General features: G+C 37.5%; 1 protein-coding gene across 1 annotated transcript in view; it reads left to right on the top strand.

Annotated features, from left to right (window-relative positions):
- The first annotated feature begins 221 nt into the window (after window positions 1-221).
- Window positions 222-24,738, top strand: part of LOC137407841 (involucrin-like) — a 44,986-nt gene continuing 20,469 nt past the window's right edge. The window contains exons 1-6 of the mRNA XM_068094222.1: window positions 222-353; window positions 12,055-12,262; window positions 14,031-14,078; window positions 14,201-14,254; window positions 19,602-19,655; window positions 20,601-20,660. Coding sequence (XP_067950323.1) covers window positions 222-353; window positions 12,055-12,262; window positions 14,031-14,078; window positions 14,201-14,254; window positions 19,602-19,655; window positions 20,601-20,660 — 556 coding nt within the window. The remainder of the gene's footprint in view (window positions 354-12,054; window positions 12,263-14,030; window positions 14,079-14,200; window positions 14,255-19,601; window positions 19,656-20,600; window positions 20,661-24,738) is intronic.

Here is a 24,738-nt window from a genome sequence, read left to right as displayed (position 1 = left end):
TACCTCCCAGGCATTTTGACGAGCGAAGCAAAAATAGTCTCACCGTTTATTTGAACATCACCTCTAACAAACCGCCACTATATGGGAAGAGTTGAAAACTACAGCGCCATCCGTCAAAATAGAGGCTTCACGGTATATGCGTGTGCTTGCGTGAAAACATGTCTTTGACATAATGAAAACACTATGAAAACACTATGTCTGTGACATAATGAAAACACATTATGGCTGTCATTTATTGCAGTTCAATAGATTGGCAAGGTTGCCCAGGCTTCATTCCTAACCAGTTTAAAAAGGACTGGTGTTCAGAATGTAGAAGGCCAAGGGAGGAACATGATTCACCACAACAGCCTCTGGTAAAAAGTTTTTGGTTGTTTTTGTGTAGAAAGCTATTTGAAGCTAGCAACATCAGCAAAATTGTTTTGTATCGTTTTAGACCGCATAAGATGTCATTACTTTATAAAAAAAAACTTTAAATCATTGATTTATTCTAAGTTTAAATTTAGTTTAAGTTTAAAACATCTCAAAGATGAGCATTTATCTATATATATATATTTCTCAAAGTATGTCTGTAGATCTATGTGTCATTCGGGCTATAGCCATAGCGCGTGCTGATTATTTTATCAATGCGGCCATGCATTACGATGCCCATGTTAAGAAATATTTTTCATAAGGTTCCATTACTATATCTGGGGTCAAGGCCAATTCTTTTCACGTGGACAATTATACCGTCTCCGTGGGAAGAATCTCGACATTATCTCTCCATTCGGACAGACAAAGACAGTTTGATATCTCATTTTTACATTTGTACCAGTGTCGAGAGGTACCTTCTGGTGGAACAGTACTTAACCTTTTTTATACACACACTTCTATGCACGATTTGTTATTATTAATTCTACATATTCAGGATTTTAATTTGGCTTTCTCAGTTTGTATTAATTGTATCATTTCCAAATCATTTTTTATTGTAATCGTAGCAAAACCGACTCAATTTAGCTATTACTTGCTAATTATTTCACATTTACATCTAAACCTTTTTATAGTCATCTTATTATTTTAAATTTATTTGACATACACGAAACATTTTCCTCATGATATGAAGTTTAAAAGTTGTTTGACAACGTTTGAAACTTTTACAGTTGTTTTTATTTTCTTTCCTAATTTATTTCAATTGCACAGATCACTTTTCTCATTATATGGAGATTGGAAGTTAGAATGGCAAATGTTGTCATATGTTAAATACAAATCCATTTTCTTACCAAAGACTTTTTATTACCTAGGCAACGCCGGGTAGCACAGCTAATCTCGCAATAAAGGCACAAAATTACCTCACACTGGTTTAAAGCATCCTGCTGAAACCATTTTTTGTTGGTTTTTTAATATCTCATAAAAATATCCATTTTTAGATCAGATATTTAATAAACAACTAGATTTTTGTATATTACAGCCTTTTATTTTTCAGCCAAAAATGGACTACGGTAGACTTAACTACAACATAAATAATCCATTCTGAGAATGTTCACGTTCTTACTTCAATTGAACGTCACCTCTAATAGACAACCACTTTGACATTCATCATGTTCAATCTTTATGAACCCATAATAGAAAGTGATCAGTAGTTAATTTTCGACAAAAAGTTACTGAAGGGCCGAGGTACATTAATAGCAATCATATCTTTCACTGTTGTTGTTGAGATTGCCATCGTTTTATCTTTAAGTGACCGTGTTCCAGAGAAGATTGATCGTCACAATCATCATAACTACGTACATTCTGATTTGAGGTCACTATGATCTAAATTTGACCCATTGTCTTCATATTTGTTTTTAGCGTGCTTTACAACCTGATCTGAAGAACTAATATTGTTTAGATGAATGATAAGAATACTTTTCAGGAACAGTGTAAGGCATAGTGGCAGTCATTGCTACGGCATATCGAAGTCCGTCTTTTAACTCCAAAGTTATTCGGTTTTTTTAAAGCTTTGAAAGCAGCTCAATTGAAGTAAGTAGTCATTCTATCAGTCTCTGAGACATTTTACTTTAAGTAGTCTCTTGTTCGACTTTATCTTATACCAGGGTTGGCTCGGTTTGAACCAGACATGTCCAAAGTTCGGCCCGCGGGCCAAATGCGGCTAAGGGTCAATTTTTATCCAGCCTGCAACCTCTGTCATAAAATCAGTAATGTCTGGCCAGCCTGTAGAACTAACCCTTTGAACCCTAGTACCCGATTTTCCAGCATTGCGTAAGATGTGTTAAAATCCCTAACGGTTGGAATTCTGGCATTCACATGGCTTTGTTTACAAGAGCAGTTTCTAAGTAACATCATAAACCAATCAAATTAAATCTTGCATAGAATGTTTGACCAGAAATGTCTCATCCATTTGTAACAGTTTTCAAATACAGTCAAACATGGATAACTCGAACTTCACGGGACCGAGCGAAAATGTTCAAATTATCAGAGCGTTCAAGTTATCAGAGCACTGTCACAAGTCCATGTATTTACTTATTTATTAGTAGATGCATGTACATATACAAACTATAATATAAATCAAAAGCACAAATGGCTTGTTTCAAATTAAATGCTTCTAATGTAAAGTTTAAAACGTTTTTATCAAAAAGTATAGAGATTTTTCTATCACTTGAGATTGGTTTGTTGTTTGAGGTGATGTTATTGCCAGGACGTTTTTAGATTGACATTGGCAAAACTTGATCGTTGTTGAAATGCTCAAAAGAAAAGACATCTTTTCTTTTGAGCGTTTTACCCACGATCAATTTTGCCGATTTTTCTTGAAGTTTATGCAAAGATTACCTCACTTTACCTTGCTTCCGAAGGGCGATCGCTAAGCGGATGTTTGGTATAAATCAAATTTCACCAAACCTTTGGAAAAGTCGTTGACAAAAATATTTTGCCGATGGTGGTAATAACGAAGCTTATGAATTACGAAAAGTTGAGGTTTACCTCTATGGCTTGGAATAAAGTGATTTTCTAAAGCGATAACAACCATTTCGGTAGCCGTTGGGCAAAACACTGTTCGAGTTAACAGAGTTGAGTTCGAGTTATCTATAGCAATTTATCATTACGTAGGAACGGACCAAAGAAACCGTTCGAGTTAACCATGTGTTCGAGCTATCCGTGGGCGAGTTATCCATGTTTGACTGTATCTGCACTTCATTCGATTTAATAACAGATTTTATTAGAACGGCATCGCGAAAACATTGATATGACTCGTTTGTTGGTAGGACATAAAAGATTGTGATGCAAATAAAGAATTTTTATCGTACTAACTATAATTTTTTACTATATTTTGAGTCATGAAATGATGAAAAACATGTGCTTAATGAACATGATGCTACTGTAAATGTTTTTACCAGTTTTTTAAAATCATACGAACTTTTATAGTTATGGCCCCAATAATGGTGACGCACTGTTTTTTCTGTTTGATGACATTTTTTGTGGGTTGCTCGACTATTTAATGATGTTTTACCAAATATTGTATTATGAGCATGTTTAGTTATGCTTAATAAAAGTTTAAAAACTTAGGATCGTTGGACAGATTGCTTAGGGTTACTGACACCACTGACAACAACGACTAGGGTTCAAAGGGTAAATAAATTGGGCAGAAGCGCTGTTACCTGCGTGTTAAATATTTAAAAATTCAATCAACATTTATAGTTACTGTCATATCTTAAATGAGCCCTGCACTTGTTGATATGCCTATTACTTGTTCATTTTTCTGTAAATGTGTTTAAAAATTCTACTAATAATAAACTGCCATAGTGAGATATTGTTTCACGTTTCAAATATAAATTGTACCAAAGAGTACAATTACTTCTGTTCAACTGTTCCAAAAAAGTTAGTGTTAAAAAAGTGAAGTTAAGTGATTATTAAATTTCAATTATAATGTCAATGCAATTTTGATATGCATGTTTCAAACAAGCCAAGACACATGCTTAAAATAGCTGAAATTAAAATAAAAAAGCAACTATGAAACACAGAATGGCTTGGTAAAATTTACTTAAATTAATCGCGGTTGTATGTAAAAAATGTCCGCCAAGGTTGGCCCCCTAAATTTTTAACAAGCCAAATCTGGCCCCTTTTGCAAAAAAGTTTGGACACCCCTGGTTTAAATCGAGCGGCTCAAACCAGCCAAAAAACTGGTTTGTATAGGTTTTTCATTATTTTTTGTGCAAAACATGATATTTTAAGCTCCTAGTGGTTTCTGTGTGATAGAAATGCAATTCTATGTAGTTATCAGCTGTGGAAATTCATTTAGGACACAGTAGTATAATGATTGAAGAGCTCAAGTTGAAACTACATGAAATCCTAGTACAACACTGAATTAGTGAATTTCATTTTCAATCGGTTTTCATCAAGTGATATGATGATCCCTTTACTGATTAAATATAAAAACCATGTGAAATATGCTAATCCCATCATCGTCACTAATAATTAATGAAAACTTTCTCAAGTCTGTCCAGTGAAAAAGGATTATTTCTAATTAGAAATTGAAACAATAAAATCTTTTTGGGCAAAAGCTTTAGGCTTGCAAACTAATACTTTATTTATTGGGCACAAGCCAAAGTAGATTGTTAAAATTCAGTTTATCAAGTTTTTCGTGTTTTGAAAAGTTAAAGTTGTGCCTTGAATTTCCAACATGCCTCACAAACAGGATCCCGTTTGCCAGTTTTTCACTTGAACTGCAAAAGGCAAAGGTTTAAGGCAAAATGTAATAGGTTTGCTGTCAGAATACAAGTTCACGCAGATGTGCTTAAAGCTCATGTAGCAAAATGTCAAGCTGACAATACCAATTCAGACAGTGATGCTAGTATTCAGGTGATAGAAGTTGAGTCATCTGCCACTGCTCCAAACACTAGCAATGCATCTGCATTATGCTCTGCTCTTCACTACCACATGGCTAATCACCTGGATCAAAATTCCTACTTATACATCGAGCAGTATGTAATATATTCACTCTATGTGATAAGATTTCTGCTCTGTATTTCTTCAATCATGTTTGACAAAAGGTTCATGCTGAAATTTCCAAATGTTTTCTCTCTTTTTTCCCATAACAACTCTCACAGTACCATTTTTAACATATGATTCCACATATGCATGTTCAATACTCAATCATGCAGCTATAGCAAATGATGCTAATTTGACTTAAAATTGCACAAGCTTTGGTCAAATTATAAAAACCATGAAAACCAGTTTAAACCATAAAAACCAGTTTAAACCATAAAAACCGGTTTGAACCATAAAAACTGGTTTAAACAAAAAGTGGTTTATTTTTTCTCATATAAACCATGTTATTTCCAACCCTGTATAAGCAATTATTAATTTTCTAAAAAATGCATACCGGGTCACATACATTGTAATAACAACTAATATATGGCGGTAGATCGCCAGGCCCAGGAGGAGAACCAAATAGAGTACGACAGCATAACAGCCCAAGACCGACAATACCAGGGTCGAGCCTTGACTCGGCTGAAGGCTTGGCTCAGGTAGAGCCACCAAGTCGGCCATCAGGTTGACTGCAGAGTCAGTCCCTGTGATCGAGGGCTTATCACTTAGCGAAAGGTGTAAAAGAGCAGCAGAAGCGACAAAGAAGGAATGATTGACTGGCAGTCTTTTGCATACGATTTCTTCTAAGCGCACATTTATGTATATATCTTAAATATATATACTAGAAATTCCCCTGTCATACAGCCCACAACTAAAGTGATAATGGAAAAAGAAAGGGTTGGTTGAGAAATGCAATATTGGCAGTCAAATGGCACTGCAGTGCAATAGGAGAACTGCAATGGTAGCTGTAATGGTAGCTGTAAGGTACTGGGTGTTATTGTGCAACAAACAGAAATAATGAAAGGAAAAGATTATATGTTTATATATCTCCCCTGCAGTAGGAGAAATGCAATATTAGAAGTAGAATGGCAAGCTGCTGTGTAATATACACAGTTTGAAAGTTGGTTGTGTTGAATGTAAAATGGTTTTGACAGTATCTGTAACAGAAATCAAGCATTGGCATTCACTGTGTCTGGAGGTTTTTGCAAACTGGAGCAAAATAAACAAATGGGTCATGATCACAGAAACCATGGTTAAGTCGGGTGTGTGAAATTTAGAGTTATTTACACTAGCAGAAGGAGAAAATTCTCAGTTATTTTGAAAAAAATTGATTTCAGCTTAATAACAGCAGATTTTATGGTCAATAAACTGAATGCATGTTTCCCATTAGTGCGAAAACATAGTTCTGAGAAAACTGGTGTTAAAGTTTGAGAAACAAAAACCAATGCACAATTTTGTTTACATTTCAAAACCTCACAGCAACCAATATCAAGAAGTTGTGATATTTATCTAGATTTCTGTATTTATATCTAAAAAATTATGCTGAATTTGAAAATCTAAACAGATTTTAGCTGGTTGTCATAGAAATAGATGAATTTCTTAGAGGTCTATAAGAAAATGTAGGCCTATTACTTAATTTTGCAGATATTAAAAACAATGCCATAGACTGGTGAAATGTGCACGTTTTTCTCGTGAAATGCGCACGGCTTTATGGTTCGACCATCTGTCGCACGGCTTTTTGGGCGTTTTGATGGCTGGTCTTAATTTTGATTTAAAAAGGCTTGTCAAGTTTTCATGGCGATTTTAGGCTAAAGTAACCTTACTATTTATGTATAATCTGATCAGATGGGTAAGTTTTAGGATATTGTCTACAATTTTCAAATACTTATTAACATATTTAAATAGGTTTATATGTGTTTTGTATCATTATTATACTTGAACGACTCCTCACAAAAATGGTTAAATTTTTTGATGGGATTTTGGTAGTAGGGTTTGGGTACGGCTGATGATGAATAATTTTCGTGAGTTGTGGGCACATATGCATCTATCATAAATTTCCCAAACACTCGCTTCGCTCGTGTTTGATCATGGGACAATGAAACATGGATAGCTCAAACTTCACGGGACCGAGTGAAAGTGTTCGAGTTATCAGAGCCTTCAAGTTATCAGAGCAATGTTACAAGTCCATGTATTTATCAGTATAAACATGTGCATATACAAACTATATATAAATCAAAAGCATAGATGGCTTGTTGCAAATTAAAAGGCTTCTAATGTAAAGTTTTAAACAAGTTTATCAGAATGTATAGAGATTTTTCTATCATTTGAGATTGGTTTGTTGTTTTAGATGATGTGACTGCCAGGACACTTTCAGATTAAAATTGGCTAAACTTGATCGCTGTTGAAATTCTCAGAAGAAATGACATCTTTTTCTTTTGAGCGTTTTAACCAAGATAAATTTTGCTAAGTCATCACTAAGCGGATGTGTGGTAAAATTGGATTTTTGCAAACCTTTAGAAAAGTCGTTAACATAAATATTTTGCCGATGATTGTAATAACGATGCCTGATAACTACCAAAAGTTGAGGTTTTTCTCTATGGCTTGGAATAAAGTGATATTCTAAAGCGATAACAACCGTCTCGGTAGCCATTGGGCAAAAAACTGTTCGAATCAACGGAGTTAAGGTCGAGTTATCTAAAGCAATTTATCATTGCGTGAGAACGAACCAAACAAATCCGTTCGAGCTAACCATTTGTTCAAGCTATCCGAGGGCGAGTCATCCGAGTTTGACTGTATATTGCCATTGCACTAAAGTGGTTTGATTCCTGTGTAGCAGTTAAGGAACTTGGCAGTTTTCTTTACACTTGTGGGAGCTGTGGCATCACAGATCTCGACTCTACAAAAATTAGCAGACCTCTGGATGCACTAACGGAGGCTACCCTAGTGGTGATAAGGGTACAGCTTTAAGGCGTGCAGGTACCCTCGGATTAGGGAGAGGCTGTCTTGGAGGCAGTTTTACTAACAAGATTCGAGGGATCCTTTTGTGAGTGTTGGTACCGGGATTGCCACCAGCCATGCTTGCAACGGGGATAGAGGTACTGGTCGCCTGGACAAGATACTGAAAAGGATGATGGTGGCACCCCGGCTCACCCGTTACCCCAGTACTCTGGCTCGGGAGATGTAGAGTATTTTATCAGCCGGTTTCAACGAGTAACTAAGGCCAATGAATGGAATGAGGTGGCTAGCTTTCGCCACCTTTGAAAGGCCCTCAGAGAGGAGGCAGAAAATTGTGGACAAGCCAACCAGGTGGAAGCCGTCTTTGACACACCACGAGCCCGGTTTGGCCTGTCTCCTCAGCAGGTTCGGTGAGCTGAGTACCCTGAGGAGAGCCACAATGACCACCGTCTAGGAACACGCGGTCTAGGTGGAGTGATTGTCCCAGTGGTTTATGGAGACGTGTCGGCACCCTATCGAGTCAACATGGCTAAGGAACTGTTCTGCAGTACCCTGGTCTACAATAGCCTCCATCGTCATCTTTTGTCAGTGCCCATATCTACATTGATCGACGGGCCTGAGCTGGCACAGAATTCTTCCGGGTCATATCTAAAGATCGGCTGTCCAGTTCGTGGAAAAGGAACCAGCCAAATAAACTGCAGTGGTACAGGACCAAACAGTCAGTAGGCTTGTACTACTCACTCAGCAGCTGACAAAACAGGTCCAACAGCTGCAGGAAGAAAAACAAAGGCCTAAAGAGGCCCACCAAAACAAAACCATTTCAGTGCTGGCAGTATGGATGCCAACACTAGAACACAGTATGCTGGAACACTCCTTAAGGAATGCTCCAGCAGAAAGTCACCAAACCAGGAAAACGGCAAGGGCCGCAACAGTAGTGTGGACTACTATTTGCACTAAGGCTCCAAACCGTTCCAGTCTAGGCAAAAAGCACCTTGATCAGCCGGTCAGAGGCATCGAGCCAGGGTGGTTCCTGCCCGCAAGATCTCAAGTGTTGACAAAGAGGGGACATGAAGAGCTTCTATCCTGTCAACCCCGGATGAGGTGATGACAAGAGAGTCTCCAGCCAAAGCTGGAGCTTAAGTGCTTAGAAACTGACGAGTCACACTAGGCTGTGCTGCCAGGAGTGCACTCGGAACCGATTCCGCAAGACTCCGACCTGTAAAAGGTTTGAAGCCTACTTTTAAAACGACAGTGCCGGCTTACACAACACTCCCTTCCGGACTGAACCGATCCTCCATAAGATTGCCTTAGCGAATTCATGAGTATCTGATGCCAAGGATCTTGCCTCTTGAGGTACCGTACTGATTTGGATACAGGCTCTGAGTTGGACCCACTCCACGAGCTACTTCCTTGATGGAAAGCTAGAGAGGCGATTCATACAGTTCCTGATTAATATCGGGTGTGCCCCAATTTTGTTGAGTAAGCAAGTGTTCAATAAGCTCTCTCAAAGGACCTACTTGAGAAAAGCGACAGTCACGGTGGCACAGCTGGCGGGACCTGACTGCCATTTTACGAGGTGATACCATTGACAATACGACTCTGGAATGTAAAGACTGAGGCGATCTTTTTTGTGAGCCACATCAGCAAAGACGCCACCTTAGTGATGCCCTTTTTGGTGACTCACCAAGAAGGGCATCGCTACCGTCGGGATAGTTAGTTATGTAGTGACTGGCAGCTTCTTGCATACAATTCATTGTAAGCACACACACACACTAAAGTGTTTATATTTATGTATATATTTCAAATATATCTTTTTGCCATTGTACTCAATGGTTTGATTTTTGTGGAGCAGTTAAGGGACACAGCAATTTCTTTTACATGTATAAATGTCAAGGACAAAGGTTTTTTCTGGTGCTTTGTAGAGCATTTGCTGCAAGACTAGCGCTAGCGGTAGTATTTTGCTATGTCCTTTTTTTATTTTCGGTCGCATCCTTTACCTTTTAACGTTTACCCTACAAATAAAACATCCACAATTAGTAATGCCGTCTTGTCTATCAACAATCATCTATCTTTGATTGGACACTTTGTCTGTTTGTACTGAGTGTCATCGGATATGTGGTCTGTTGATTGTGCTAGTATAAGATAGGATAAGTTACAAAATAATCTCACTGCAAGGATATTTCAAGATTAAAATCGATCTCTTTGCAACTATAGGCTTCATAATCACACACTCTCTGAATCTGAAAGTTTTAATCACAATCAAGTTTTGTCAGTTTTAATCTTGAAACATCCCGGCAATCAGATCACCCCCAACATCAAAAAACTCCAACACGATATAAAAATGCCGATACATTCGGTTAACTACTTAACTACATTCAGTACTATGGTTTTGTGTAAGTTCTTCTTTAAGAAGCAAAGTAGCATAGTATTAGTTTTGCTCTGGCTTATTTTAGCAAGTGTAAAAAAGGAAAAGCAAAGCTCTACTATGAACCTTTGTAGAGAGCACTCACGAAGCATGGCGAAAACGTTACACTTCCAGTTACGGGCTGTTCCATTTTAATCAGGGCCTGTAGTTTTGGCTACCTCATGCCTGTTTGTTCCATGTGTAAACTGCAGTGCATTTTTCAGTTCTCTCCTTAAGTACTTGTTTTCTGTACACAGTTCAAGAAGTTTAAAACTTAGTGGTAATGCAGAACTCATTTATTGAATAGAAGTATGCCTTATCTTCTAGTTTTTGCAATGGTTTTCTCATTTTATTGTCCCAGAAATGGAGACTGTCAAACTGAAACTAACAACTGTCAAACTGAAAGTTATTCTAATCAGAGGCCTGTCAAAAAGCTTTAAAAAGCTGGCGTTCAAAATCCCATCCACATTTATTTTTTATTTTATGTCTGGCTTCCACTTCAAACTACTCCAACCTCTTTTCTAGGAACCACAAACAGATGGAAGGCAAAAAATTAGGCACAATAAAGGCACAAAAATACCTCACACTGGTTTAAAGCATCCTACTGAAACCATTTTTTTGTTGATTTTTTACTATCTCATAAAACTAACCATTTTTGAATCAGATATTTGATAAACAACTAGATTTTCGTATATTGCAGCTTTTTATTTTTCATCAAAAATGGACTACGGTAGACTACGGCATCGCTGAGTGCTCCCAAACGTTTCCCCGCTAGTTACTGAGGTGTTGAAGCAGGACGCTAGGCTAGCAGCTACCATTTAGAAAACTGTAATCGGACAGTCTCAAATTAACACAGACTTGGAGAAGACAAGTTTTGAGAAATCATAAGGTTGAGTTGTACAAGACATGACTTGAAACTTGGAATATTTTGACATGATGGGTGGTGCTGTCAATTGGTTTAGTTTTTGTGTGTGCTGCTCATCGGATTGGTGAGATATTTTGATGGATACTTTTGTTTTTGCTCATAACTACGTGGACCTTTTTCTTTTTTGTGTGTGTGTATACTATGGCCCGGCTTCGGCAATATCTCACTAAAGGACACCTGTGATTTATCGCTCGTGGACTCTTTTCATATGCATCACTATATACGTCACGAATTAGGCACCTGCTCGAATCTGAGCGTTTCAAAAATGATCTCATTCAAACGCTTATGAATATCTCTTGACAGAGTTAGTCTACAAAAACATAAATGACATCAAGTTCTAGCTGATGTGTCAGCCTTTCATTGGTCTTAATTTCATTTGATCGACCTTTTTGACGCAATCACATCTTTATAAAGCAACGTAACATAGTGACTATTGGTTTTGCTCTGGCTTATTTTAGCAAGTGGAAAAAGGAGAAGCAAAGCTCTACTATGAATCTTTGTAAAGAGCACTCACGGAGCATGGCGAAAATGTTACACATGCAGTTATGGGCCGTCACATTTTAATCAGGGCCTGTAGTTTTGGCTACCTCATGCCGATTTATTCCATGTGTAAACTGTAGTGCATTTTTCAGTTCTCTCCTTAAGTACTTGTTTTCTGTACACAGTTCAAGAAGTTTAAAACTTAGTTGTAATGCTGAACTCATTTATTGAATAGAAGTATGCCTTATCTTCTAGTTTTTGCAATGGTTTTCTCATTTTATTCTTCTAGAAATGGAGACTGTCAAACTGAAACTAACAACTGTCAAACTGAAAGTTAATCTAATCAGAGGCCTGTCAAAAAGCTTTAAAAATACTGGCGTTCAAAATCCCATCAACATTTAGTTTTTATTTTATGTCTGGCTTCCACTTCAAACTACTCCAACCTCTTTTCTAGGAACCACAAACAGATGGAAGAGTTCAAACAGATGGAAGAGCTCAAACAGATGGAAGAGCTCAAACAAATGAAAGAATTCAAACAGATGGAAAAGCTCAAACAGATGAAAGAGCTCAAACAGATGAAAAAACTGAAACATATCAACATCGTGGTCGGAATGCGCAAAACAGTGTTGAGAAAGAAGCAGCAAATAACAAGCCAGCCAAAGGTACGTCATCCTTACCTGAGCTTCATGGTACAAATTTCTCTCACAAAGTAATGTCTGTTATTTAAAAACATGTCTGTAATAATTCATAGTCAAATCAACTTGCAGTTGAAGAGGCCTGTGCATTCAAGCTTTCTTAATGAACATTGACACAAATATCCTGTTAAGGCTTTATAAGTCAAACCTCTACGTACAAGTACAGTCACACCTTTACTTACAAGTACAGTCAAACCTCTACTCACAAGTACACTCAAACCTCTATTTACAAGCACAGTCAAACCTCTACTTACAAGTACGGTCAAACCTCTACTCACAAGTACAGTCAAATCTCAACTTACAAGTACAGTCAAACCTCTACTCACAAGTACAGTCAAACCTCTACTCACAAGTACAGTCAAACCTCTACTCACAACTACAGTCAAACCTCTACTCACAAGTACAGTCAAACTTCTACTCACAAGTACAGTCAAACCTTTACTTACAACTACAGTCAAACCTCTACTTACAAGTACAGTCAAACCTCTACTTACAAGTACAGTCAAACCTCTACTTACAAGTACAGTCAAACATCTACTTTCAAGTACAGTCAAACCTCTACTTACAAGTACAGTCAAACCTCTACTTACAAGTACAGTCAAACCTCTACTTACAAGTACAGTCAAACCTCTGCTTACAAGTACAGTCAAACCTCTACTCACAACTACAGTCAAACCTCTACTCGCAAGTACAGTCAAACTTCTACTCACAACTACAGTCAAACTTCTACTCACAACTACAGTCAAACCTTTACTTATGAAGTACAATCAAACCTTTACTTAGGAAGTACAGTCAAATACCTATTTATGATTTACAGTCCAACTTTTACTTATGATTTACTGTCAAACTTTTACTTGATGAAGTACAGTCAAACCTTATGAAGTAGTCAAATTTTTACTTGATGAAGTACAGTCATACCTCTACTCATGAATTCTTTTCATGAAGAGGCTGTGGGGGTTTGGCAGTAGTATTATGGTAAACGGTAGACTATGTCCATCAAGGGACATAAATTCCTGACAACTAGACAAACAGCTGGTAAAAGTAGTTAAAAGGTTTTGCGAATTAGTCATATAAAGCAGATTGTAAGACGAATTAGCTAAATAGGTAGAGGTTTGAATAAACAGTGCACCATCAGAATACGATTTTGATCCATTCCAGGGTTGGCATTGTATGGTGAAAAAATCGTATGTAGGCGTATAGAAACCATAGTAATTATAAAATACAAACATCCTCTGGTAAAATGCATCAAAAATTTATACAAGTACTGTACATATTAAAAATTAGTAATAAAAATAGTATGCCTACCTTAGCACTTAACTATAGTTACCTACAGTACCTCTAGTATATTTAGTGTATTTATTGGTTATGAGACATTAGAATGTAACGTTACAATATAATATGTGCAGTACGGTTCCGGTTGGTAGTTCTTACTTTCGAGGCAGACGTATAAACCATTGAATTTAATTTTAATGAATTCTGCTTACAAAAAAAATACATAAAGCTAAGTTCTGGTATGTGTTTCTAACTATTTTAGGTGAAACAAATCATATATTAAGGTAATTTTATTTTGAGGGTGCACTGTATTTCATTGCATGCACTCTTCTAGTGTATTAAGGACGCTTTCGCATTCCAAATGCGTACAAAAAATGAAAGAAAAGTCGATGGCACCATTGTGTTCCGCTTGTATACTTGCTGGAATATGTTACCTTATGTACACCTTGACAATCTTTTACAGAGTCGACAGCAAAATTACCGGAAAGAAAGAAAGCTCCACAAGCTCATGGTAAATTGGTTTTCATTTTTATTTTTGAATTGCCTTATCAGAAGTTTTAATATCATGTAAAGTTCTGGTTCCGCCACGATATGTTGAATTTTACCTTGACAAATTTTGAAAATTATTTACAGAGCATGCATCAGAACCACAAACAAGGCTAGGGACAGCTCAACAACAACCTCAAAGTAGGCTTTTCTCCCATCTGATTCTCACCCTTTCATGTTAAATTGTTTTACTAAAAACCTCAACATCATGCAAATTTCTGGTTCCACTACTTCATACTGAATTTATGTGATCACACACGAGTCTTAGTTACAAAATCATTTCTAGCTGCAAAACTGAGTGGTATAGAGTGGCAGGGCACTAGACACATGTTGTCATCAATGCTAATTTTGGTTTGTGCCACTCGAAGTAGGTTCTTTCCAACTGCATTTTCATTAGCAAAAGCATTGTTTGTTTTAATAATAGAATAATCCAGATCAATGTTTATACATTTGTTAATTGTGTCAGCTGCTCATGGGTCAAGCATATGGCGACTAAACTGTCAACCCCCATAAAATGGGGAGGGTTATTGGGACACTCTTAAAGATCTAAAATCAACATCTGTAAAAGCACTGCGCTATTCCAAAGATACACTTTGGCAGCATCTAGAGGGGGAAGATAAACAAACCTATCCATCAGTCAGCCACTGTAACAGGATCATAGACCTATTAACTATACTTATATAGTTATAGTATAGTTAATAGGTCTATGAACAAGATGGAAATGCTAGAATGTCTCGACCTGTTCATGATTGCTAGATACCATTTTCATCCTGTCAAGTAAGTGATTCTAGTCACTCACTTGACAAGATCACCCACAGATTCACAAAGCCAGAAATCACTGGAAAATTCGCATGCACAGCTCTATGGAATAAATATCAAATGTAACATCTCTTATTCCGGCTCAAATGTTGCCCAGGTAACGAGGTTTGTGCTGGGTTGCTCCCTTCAGTACCCCATTAAAAGTATGCTAGGAAGAAATGTAAACATTCAGAAATTAATGAATCTAGATTACTGAAATGTCAGGACATTAATATATAAAGATTATTCATAAAATTTTATGCGCCAGACAGCACTCATTGTAAAGGAGCTTATTGGATACAACATAGAAATGGCCGCTCTACGTGAAACTTGCCTGTCTGAGTATGACTGTATGATAAGCAATGGATACGCTCGCTTTTAGAGTGGAAGGCAGAAGAGAATAAGAGCTGTGTCCTTATTTGTTGTTTAGAAAAGGAATGAGAGAAACGAGTTTGATGATAGGTTTGCTATCAAAGACTTCATCGCCTAATGCCTAGAACAAGGCACGGTGCCCATATCTGGTTAGATCATGACAACACGACTATCGCTCCATGGAAAATAGTACACTACCATTGTAAGCGCTAAATGTTCCCACTATCACAAACCCTGGCGAGAAAAAAGAGAAATGCTGCAGTGGCTTAAAGGATACCATTAAAGCAAGAGCTGTTACCAAAAGTTAATTACTGCTGGAGACATGAATGCTATAGTTGGAAGATTGGCCTTGTGTCTTGGGAGCACTAGATACAAGTGATCCAAAAGAGACTTAAAATCATTGTTTTGAGTCTCTTTTGGACTCTTACTGTATTCTCACTAACCAGAAAAAACTCAGTTGGTGGGAGCAATTCTCAAACTTGTCCAGCACGAGGTTCTATGGCAGAACCAGGTCAAAGTCCGGCAAGAGGACAGGGAAAACGCTCCTCTGTAAGCACCAGGCGACTGGGTCTGGCTCACGGACAATCACAGACAAAGAAGAGACCAACTCCAACTGCAGTCAAAATTTGAGTAGCATTAGTAAATTTCTAAAGCCTGGGCCAACCATACATACTTTTTAGAGAGGCAGGAACAGTCTTCCATACAGAGTGAGGAGCCTACCGCACTTGCCCAAAAAAACTGGATAAACTCTAGCTACTTTGAAACCCTAGTGTCTTCCACTAAATATCGAAAAAAAAGAACTTCCGTTAAAAGACTTGCGACAAAGTTCACATTACAGTTATTTGGTATCAAAAAATTCACCATGTCTTACTCTGCTGTGTCGTAGGTGCAAAATATGTGGAAATGTGATTACAAGCTCTTAAAAGCTCAAATACGAAAAGCTGCCATAGATTGGAATCAGTTTATTTTTCTGACGTAGTCATTACATTTGGTTATTGTTTTGTCACGTGATGTTCTCATGTAAATTGAAAGGCCAATAAAAGGCTTAATATAAAACTTCTCGTAGCACTAGTTTATGACAAACACTTCGGGTTTTACCGAAGACCTCGTATCAAATATAGATGCTCGCTACTTTACAGTTTTGCTTCGGCTTGGTCTAATCATCTAGTCGTAAACTGATCATGTGACCCATACTTCGCAAATAATTTCTGCAGTATTTTTCGATAATCACAGGTGACCAACAGGCTCGTCATGTTTATCAGACAATGATATGTACTCCTTCGAGCTAAGGTTAAAAAATTAAACGAATTTTTACGGTAAGTTATAAGATATCAGTGCTGAAAGTAACAGCATTACAATGACGATAAAACAGACGCCTAAGAACAATAGACATGGTTTTATTGAATGCGTGAAGTATATTTGTGAAAATATTTCGACGAATGAGATTGCCTGAAAGTGTAAACAGAAGCCATCTTGTACAACTACGTCCCATTTCAGCCGTTTTGGAAAGAGATTCTAATCTGAGGCGGTTAGGTGATGGCAGCGATTAACTGTTTGTTTTTGAGCTTTTAGGAGCTTGTAATTACATTTCCACATACTTTGCACCTACAACACAGCAGAGTAAGACATAGTGAATATTTTGATACCAAATAACTGCAATGTGAATTTTGTTGCAAGTCAACCTTCAACGCAGTTAGTACCCCAGTTATTCGTGCTTCCATCAGATCTGGAGAATCAGCGAGGAAAAGGCAAAGAAATAGATCAAAGGGTGACTTCTCTGGAGGAGCTGATTGAACAGGAAAAACCTCGCCTTGGACGCCCTCGTGTCAACCGATCTGGCACAATCTCATGCCAGTTCGGATCACTAGAATGTCGTATCCATATAGAAACTGGACGTGCCATACAGTCGAGGGAAATACACAGGTAGATTGGAGACAGGAGTCGGCTATGGAGTGTGAAAGACTGTACTTCGACTCAGTTCACACCAACTCTACTCAACTCAGGACAACCTGGCTCAGACCAACTCGGCACAACTCAGAACAGCTTAAGCCAGCTCAGCCCGAGTCATACACAAGGATGCAGGGCTTTCTAGCGAAGATTTGTATAAAAGGCACAGGCAAGACGAGAAGGATCGAAGCCCATTTGGGTTTGTTTGTGAACTATTGATGGTCTTATTCTATGATCCGAAGTGTAGCAAATACATGTATTAAATTCAAAGCGGTAAATGTGACAGCACAAATATTTTACACTGCAACAAAAGACCCATGTCAACGCCATCCTTCTAATAAAAAGAAAAACCAATTGCCGATTTACATCCATGAAATGAAATCTCATTGATAAACGAAAGTGTGGAAGCATTCCAACAAATTGTGAATACAATTAGCCAGAAGGCCTTTTACAGTAGACTTTACAGACCTCAGAGAAAAGGAACAGTTCAACCTCTTGTCCAGGATGAGGGCTACAGTGGTTGAAAGACAGATGAGACATTGCCGTGCTATGCCCGACACTTTGACCAGCTATTAAATGAGCCTGAAACCGTAAAGAAATGTGTGCTTGAATCACTCCCAGCGATCACTGCAGACAAAGAAAAGGATAGTATCCCAAGTATTTGAAAAACTTTGAATGGCAAAACAGTCTACGGGAGACGGCAAAGCACATGGTAGCTATGACATTTCTGCAAACATTTGAAAACATGGTGGACTATGACTGTAAGAAAAGCTACATGATATGATTATACACCTAAAAATCTGAGCTAGTACCCATAACCTGGAAAGATGCAAACATTGTTCCCTTATTCATAAAAGGCAAAAGGAAGGAATGTGGCAATTATCGAGAGATTTCTTTTTCTATAATAGAAAAAGATCTTAGTACGTACCATTTTCAATCAATTAAATAAAATATGTCATCAAGTCCTACTAGAGACTCGGAGTGGATTTCAAAGAGTCCAAAGCACCATAGATGTGGTTTTCAGTTTTCATCAAATCACGGGAAATGCACTGAACAAAACATGGAGCTCTACACAGTATTCATAGACTTTACTAAAGCCTTTGGTACTGTTTCATGCGTTGGAGAGCGCTATGAAAATTTTGGTCGCACAGTAAAAGCAACTAATCTGATCAGAGCATTACATGATGGGATGCAGTCAAGGGTGGCTCAAAGTGAATACTCTTAAATATGAATTTGCGGTGACCAATGGAGTCAGCTTTCACATTGTTTTCCATATACTTGGCTTTTATGCTTCATGTAGCCTTCAAGGTTGTACATCCGGGGGTGTACATACAGACACATTTTTTAGTGTTTCTCCCATTTCAAATCAAGATTCCATACCACCAAAAACCTGGTTCGAGAGATTCCATTTGCTGATGACAATGCATCATTGCCTCCGACATGTAGCTATTCTTGGACAACTTCCCTCTAGCTGCATCTCTGTTTAGCTTGAAGATTAATATAAAAAGACAGTATTGTACCAACCAATCAAACTCTTTCATCCTCAAAAAGCCAAAGGCATCTTCATCAACCAAGAATCAATGGTTAAAGTCACACACTTCACCTACCTTGAAAGCACTGTATCTAACTCTGCTGGGATCGAAAAAGCTTTAAGCAAGGATCGACAAAGCCAGTGCTGCCTTTGGCAAACTCCAGCAGAGAATCTAGCAAAACAAGCATGTCTTAGTCTGGCCGAAGTGTAAAGTAGATTGAGCGGTATGTTTTTCAACTTCCTTATGTGGTGCAGACACCTGGATGATTTATCAAGTTCAAGTGAAGAAACTACATTACATGCTAAAATGCTGAGACAATTGTGAGGCATCATGAGCATTAACTAACAGGACAAGACCACAAACATAGACTTTTTAAAATGGGCAGGCCTATCATCAATGGCTGGCATCCTTCTAGGAAAATAATAGTTTGAGATGATTGGTCATGTACACAGAATGGAACAAGATCGGCTTATATGTCATATATTGTACAGTACTCGCAACTATGTGATAGTAAGCGAAATCAAGGAAGGCCTAGACTCTGCTATAAAAATGTAGCTAAGAGAAATTTAACATGAAGCAAATCAACACAAACTCGTAGCAGACGACTGCTTGGAATTAAGCCTATTGAAGATTTGCTATCATTTATGAGTCACAACTATAGACAATAGTCACCTCGACCGACTGAAAGAAAGAGAGAGTTGTTTCAGCTATTTTAATGTTGGATCAGAATAAAAAGCTTAATAATGTTTGTTTACGTCTTATGATCTGGTCTGTTTTGTTGTTGAAAAGCTGAGAATTTTTAAGTTTCTTTTACTCACATGATGACAGTTTTTTTACAGAGGCACCAACAGAATTACCGAAAGCTCAAGAGAAAGTGAAACAGCTAACTCAAGGTACAATCAGATTTTTACGTATTTAGTAATTGACAGATGACCAAACAAAAATATTCACTATTATAGACTATTTAGTGTAACTCTCGATTAACTGTCATCTTGCAATCACTATTTCATTTTTGACTGGGCTTTATTTAATAGTAATCAAACAAGTTATTATTTGCTTTTGTTCTAGTGCTTTGTTAGTAGTAATAGTTTCATTTCAAACAAAAATATTTTTCAATTTATGCCATGGTATCGTAGAAAAAGCCCCTGTACACACATCGTCCCATTTAAACACCCCGACCTCTATACACATCCTGGCCTCTGCATAAGCTTTGGTTTCTGTACACACACCTTGCTTTCTGTACTCACCATGGCTTCTTTACACACCTTGACCCTTGTACACATCTTGGCCTCTGTACACACTTTGATTTTTGTACACACCTTGGCTTCTGTACACATCTTGGCCCCTGTAGGCAGAGTTACATAACATTAATTGACACAAAATGAATTTTGAACATACTAAAGTTTTTAGAATATTTCTATAACCTTATTGATGTTTTATGAAATTGTCATTCATTTTATAGCTTTCGAAAACTGACTGATTATGTAAATATTTTGGTATTTCGATGGATCGATATTCTTTATGCACCTTTCTGTTTCTCCCCTAAAGTGGCAGCTATGTATGTTATGATTGAGAACAGCAATCGTCAAAAAGATGAAGCATTGTGATGACCTTGACACACATCTGTTGCGGAAGCTAGATTAATGCTAGGACTAACCAGTAGCAGCAAAACCAATTTGGAATTTTCGCATGGGAACATAACTTCTTCGTAGTATGGAATCATGACAACATCGAATATCAACCGTGGGTTATGCTGAGAAAGTGAATTGACAATTTCTCTGCGTCTCTTTGATGAATATGTATGTTTCCTAGTCAGTAATTGTTTGGTTATATTGTAGACATGCAAACAGTCTTACGCAATCTCGCACATAAAGTTGGCCTCTCCGTTTTTGAAACTGGTGAGAGCAGAATGCGCTTCTTATAAAATCGTCTGGGGTTTGCTGATTCGCTAGATGATTCAATTTCAATTTGCTAACCTTGGTGGTCAATGGGGCAGAATGCACTCTTAACCACTATGTGATTAAATAGCTATTCAATGTACCTTGATATCTAAAAAGACATTGTATGCTCGTACTTATATTCAATGTACCTTGATATCTAAAAAGACATTGTATGCTCGTAATTGTATCCGATGTACCTTGATATCTAAAAAGACATTGTATGCTCGTACTTGTATTCAATGTACCTTGATATCTAAAAAGACATTGTATGCTCGTACTTACATTCAATGTACCTTGATATCTAAAAAGACATTGTATGCTCGTACTTATATGTAATGAGTTTGAAGAAATGTAAGTTCATAGCTTCCAGCTACTGTCTGTTTTGAGGAGGTAATCTATCCTCTCATCAGACTATATATAAAAGAATTGTTGCCTCACGCGGGGTTAATCCATTTGGGTGGTAATTTTTGCTCTAACTCGGGTCTCCTACCAGAGACCCAAGTTAGAGCTCTTACCATCTAGTAGGAGCACCTACCATTTGAGGTAGGTGCTCCTCCTTGTCCTAGTTCAACTACAGGCAGTGCAGACCTTGTTAAACCGGGCGAAGTCTGGTCAAACAAGGTCCGCACTGACACCGGCACAAAGCCAGCACTGCTTTGGTTATTGCACTCATCATAGAGGTTGTAGACAATATACAGGCAAGGGTCTTGTCTAAGGACCTGCCAGAAGGGTGCAGTTGTTGGGGTTTGAACCTAGTACCTAGTGATCACTGTCCCGATACCGTACCAACTGCACCATCTGTCCCGTGTATATATATATATATATATATATATATATATATATATATATATATATATATATATATATATATATATAGAGTGAAGTGAGAGTTGACTAAAAAAGCTTTATTACTATTAGTTTCATATACATAGTAAAATGTACAATCCTCAGATAAGAATCATTTACTAGTGACAAGCAGGTAAGATGTACCTTGAACAACCCTACTATAGGATTAAAACATGATTATATGACAGCCATGTTGTTAAGTGTATAGCTAGGTTATATTACTAGATAATAAAAATTTTCTACCGCGGCGGCATGTAGAAATGAGTTCTTGGTACAACCCCCCATATAATGCAGCTGCCAGTACCAACATAGGACAAGCTTGTTAGGACAGGACAAGAGCTATTACTTTTTTAGTGAAATAGCTCTTGCCCTGTCAATGTGTCCATAGCAGAAATCTTTTACGACTGATTCTGTATCTATTTCAACATCTTTATATATGTGTACTATTTGAAGATTATTTGGACGAGCCTGCTCCGTAGTGCTCCTCATCAATGTTTTGGTTCAGTTATGTTATGATAAGGAAAATGCAAGTTTGGGGGTCTTCTTCACACCCCCACTATAAGCAATAAAGTTCAGTTTCCAAGTCTTAACAAAGTCTCACACGATCACTCATTTGGCGAGACCATTTCGAAGACAATATAGAACCCAGTTGCTAGTAAATTAGTTGTTGGAAATTTCAAGCGAATGAGCTTAGACTACAATTCTTAGTGCTTAGCTGCCGAAAATCACCAAAAAGTTGGGGTAGCTCAGACGACCAGTCGTCCCAGGGAATACGGGCCTGCTTGTTATACTAGATATTAAGTCATAAACGTAACAATAAGATTCTTGGTGAAATGTCATCAGAGGAGACTACAACACCCCGGGTATATCCTGATTTGCCATGACCAATATGGCAAGGATGATAAAGAGCGCATAACAAGACAGAGCTTGAACTCAAAACAAGAAATTCTCAATAATATCATAAGCTATCTATGCCAATTAAAGACACCAAGCGGAAAGCTGCTAGTGGAAAATAATAGGAAAACCTTCATCATTGGTTTTGAGTCAGCAGCAAAATCTGTACATGGCATTGCTCAATATCTTTTCAGCAACTACCCTTACATCAACTACTTCCTAACCTTTAAGATCAACAGGATCACATTGAGACTCTGTTTTCCACGATACAATCTAAGGATGGCTATAACAATAACTCGGATGTGCAGTGCTTTAGATCTGCACTTCGAGCACTGCTCATAAAACCAGATATCACACCAAGTCCCAATGCTAACTGTATTGATCTGGATGTGAGCAGGGCTGAAAAAACTGGCCAACTCCTACTACATCCTCTGGCTAGAAAGAAGAAGGAAGAGGCAAAAGTCGAGGAAGGTGAAGATGAGGAGTTCACTGATGAGGAATTTTTTCTAACTCAAATGCGATGACTGTATCAAGTTCTTGACCAATGTAAAAGTAGTGGGAAATAGAAGAAGCGATGACATAACCCTAATCTCAGTTAAAAACAGAGGAGGATTGGTGACGCCAAACCCATGGAATATGTATTGCTGCATGAAAGTGCTTACGTTCACACATGGAAAGCTATGGTATCACACAGAGTGATTAAACAAGTCACAGACACTAACATATGTCTTATTACATAACCTAAATACTGGATTTACATGCACAGTGCATGCCACCAATCTGCTCAAAACTATAACAAATCGCTATATATATATTAAAATCAAAATACATTATGTCGCTTCAAAGCAGGAATCTAGTTCAACCATCCTTAGGCAAAAGCTATCTCGTCTAGTTATTTTCAGTCATGTCTAATGGGTGTTTAATACAGTGGTCCAGCTTAACAGCTAAATCTCATTTGATTTATTAGTTCGTTATTAGTTTAACTTCTAATTGGTCACTCTTTGTATTACATGTATCAATGATATAGAAGCTTCTAAATCATTAGTATTATTCATTACCATGTGTGTCATTGTCGCATCAACAGACTGCTATGATGATGATGACTGTAAAGAAAATATGGGCGAAGTTCACATGCATAAAGAGTATTAAATAAATTATGATGTTTATAAAGTGTTTAAAAATATTCATCAAACCTGTGGCTTTTATTTTGATTTTCAAAACTACACACATTTTTTTATTCAGTTTTCTTATTTGGAATAGAAATCCTGTTATGAGTATTATAAACAGGGCCTAAAATGAGTCCTCAGTGACAGTGAGAAAAGCGTCAAACTTAGAGATGTCCCCTTTGCCAGCACACCAAAGTTTGAAAAGATTTAATGCGTTTCAGTTTATCACTGGTTTCTGTGAGATGGCCCAAGGCCTAGTGCCTTTTTTCAGTTGCATCAGCACTGCCTTTTTTAATGTTCGAGTGAGAGATGTTCTTGACAAAAATGTTCTTGTTTTGACCAAGTGTTAAATTTATATTTTTTACTTTGGACAGAAACCTGTCTAAAAGAAGTTTTAAACTAGCGTGTTTTAAAGGTCATCTCCATTAGTACATCACTTAATAATGGCCTTTTGTTTACATGTTTTACACTTGTGTACATGTTGAGACATTTTAGCTTGTGTACTCATGCTCTAATATCAATTACAGTAGAATCCCGGAATGCGGTATTAATCTGTTGCCAGTTTGCGACTGTAAGTGACATCGCTGTACGGCGAGTCGCTTAACACGTACGTTTTCTGGCGCTCCTATTTTGGAGAAACAACTATGTAATGAAGCCTGTTTTGGCGACTGCTCATAATTTTCTGAAATTACCGGATATTAACACTGTCAGGAAGACCAGTTGTGAGAATGTTTTCTTGGTGTTTTTGTGCAATGAATCCAACAGTTTTTAAATCAATATATAGCTTTCCTTGTTTTTGCCGATTGCATTTGTTTACTTAATATTTCAAGCTTCGCTTAGATAGTAACTATCTTTTTGCTTCTCCTTTCACCATTACTAGCAACTTTGGGAACCATGGCTAACGAATTAAATTTGCATATAGCGCTAAAAAGCACAACGTAAGTACGATATCATAAGCACTTACATGAAACAAACAATGTAACTCTTCGCTTATTTTTTACTTAGCTACCTGTAAGCAACAGATAGCGTCTCGTATCTCTTTTAGACATTATGCTAGCATTTCGACCAACAGTGTGTTGGCATCTTAGTCATTTTCTGGCCACACCGTAAGGTGGGGAAACTACCATAAC

The sequence above is a fragment of the Watersipora subatra genome, chromosome 11 (assembly GCF_963576615.1).
Source record: "Watersipora subatra chromosome 11, tzWatSuba1.1, whole genome shotgun sequence".
In the NCBI taxonomy this organism is placed as follows: domain Eukaryota; kingdom Metazoa; phylum Bryozoa; class Gymnolaemata; order Cheilostomatida; family Watersiporidae; genus Watersipora; species Watersipora subatra.
The sequence above is the reverse complement of the archived record's forward strand: the minus strand, read 5'-3'. Positions and strand labels throughout refer to the sequence as shown.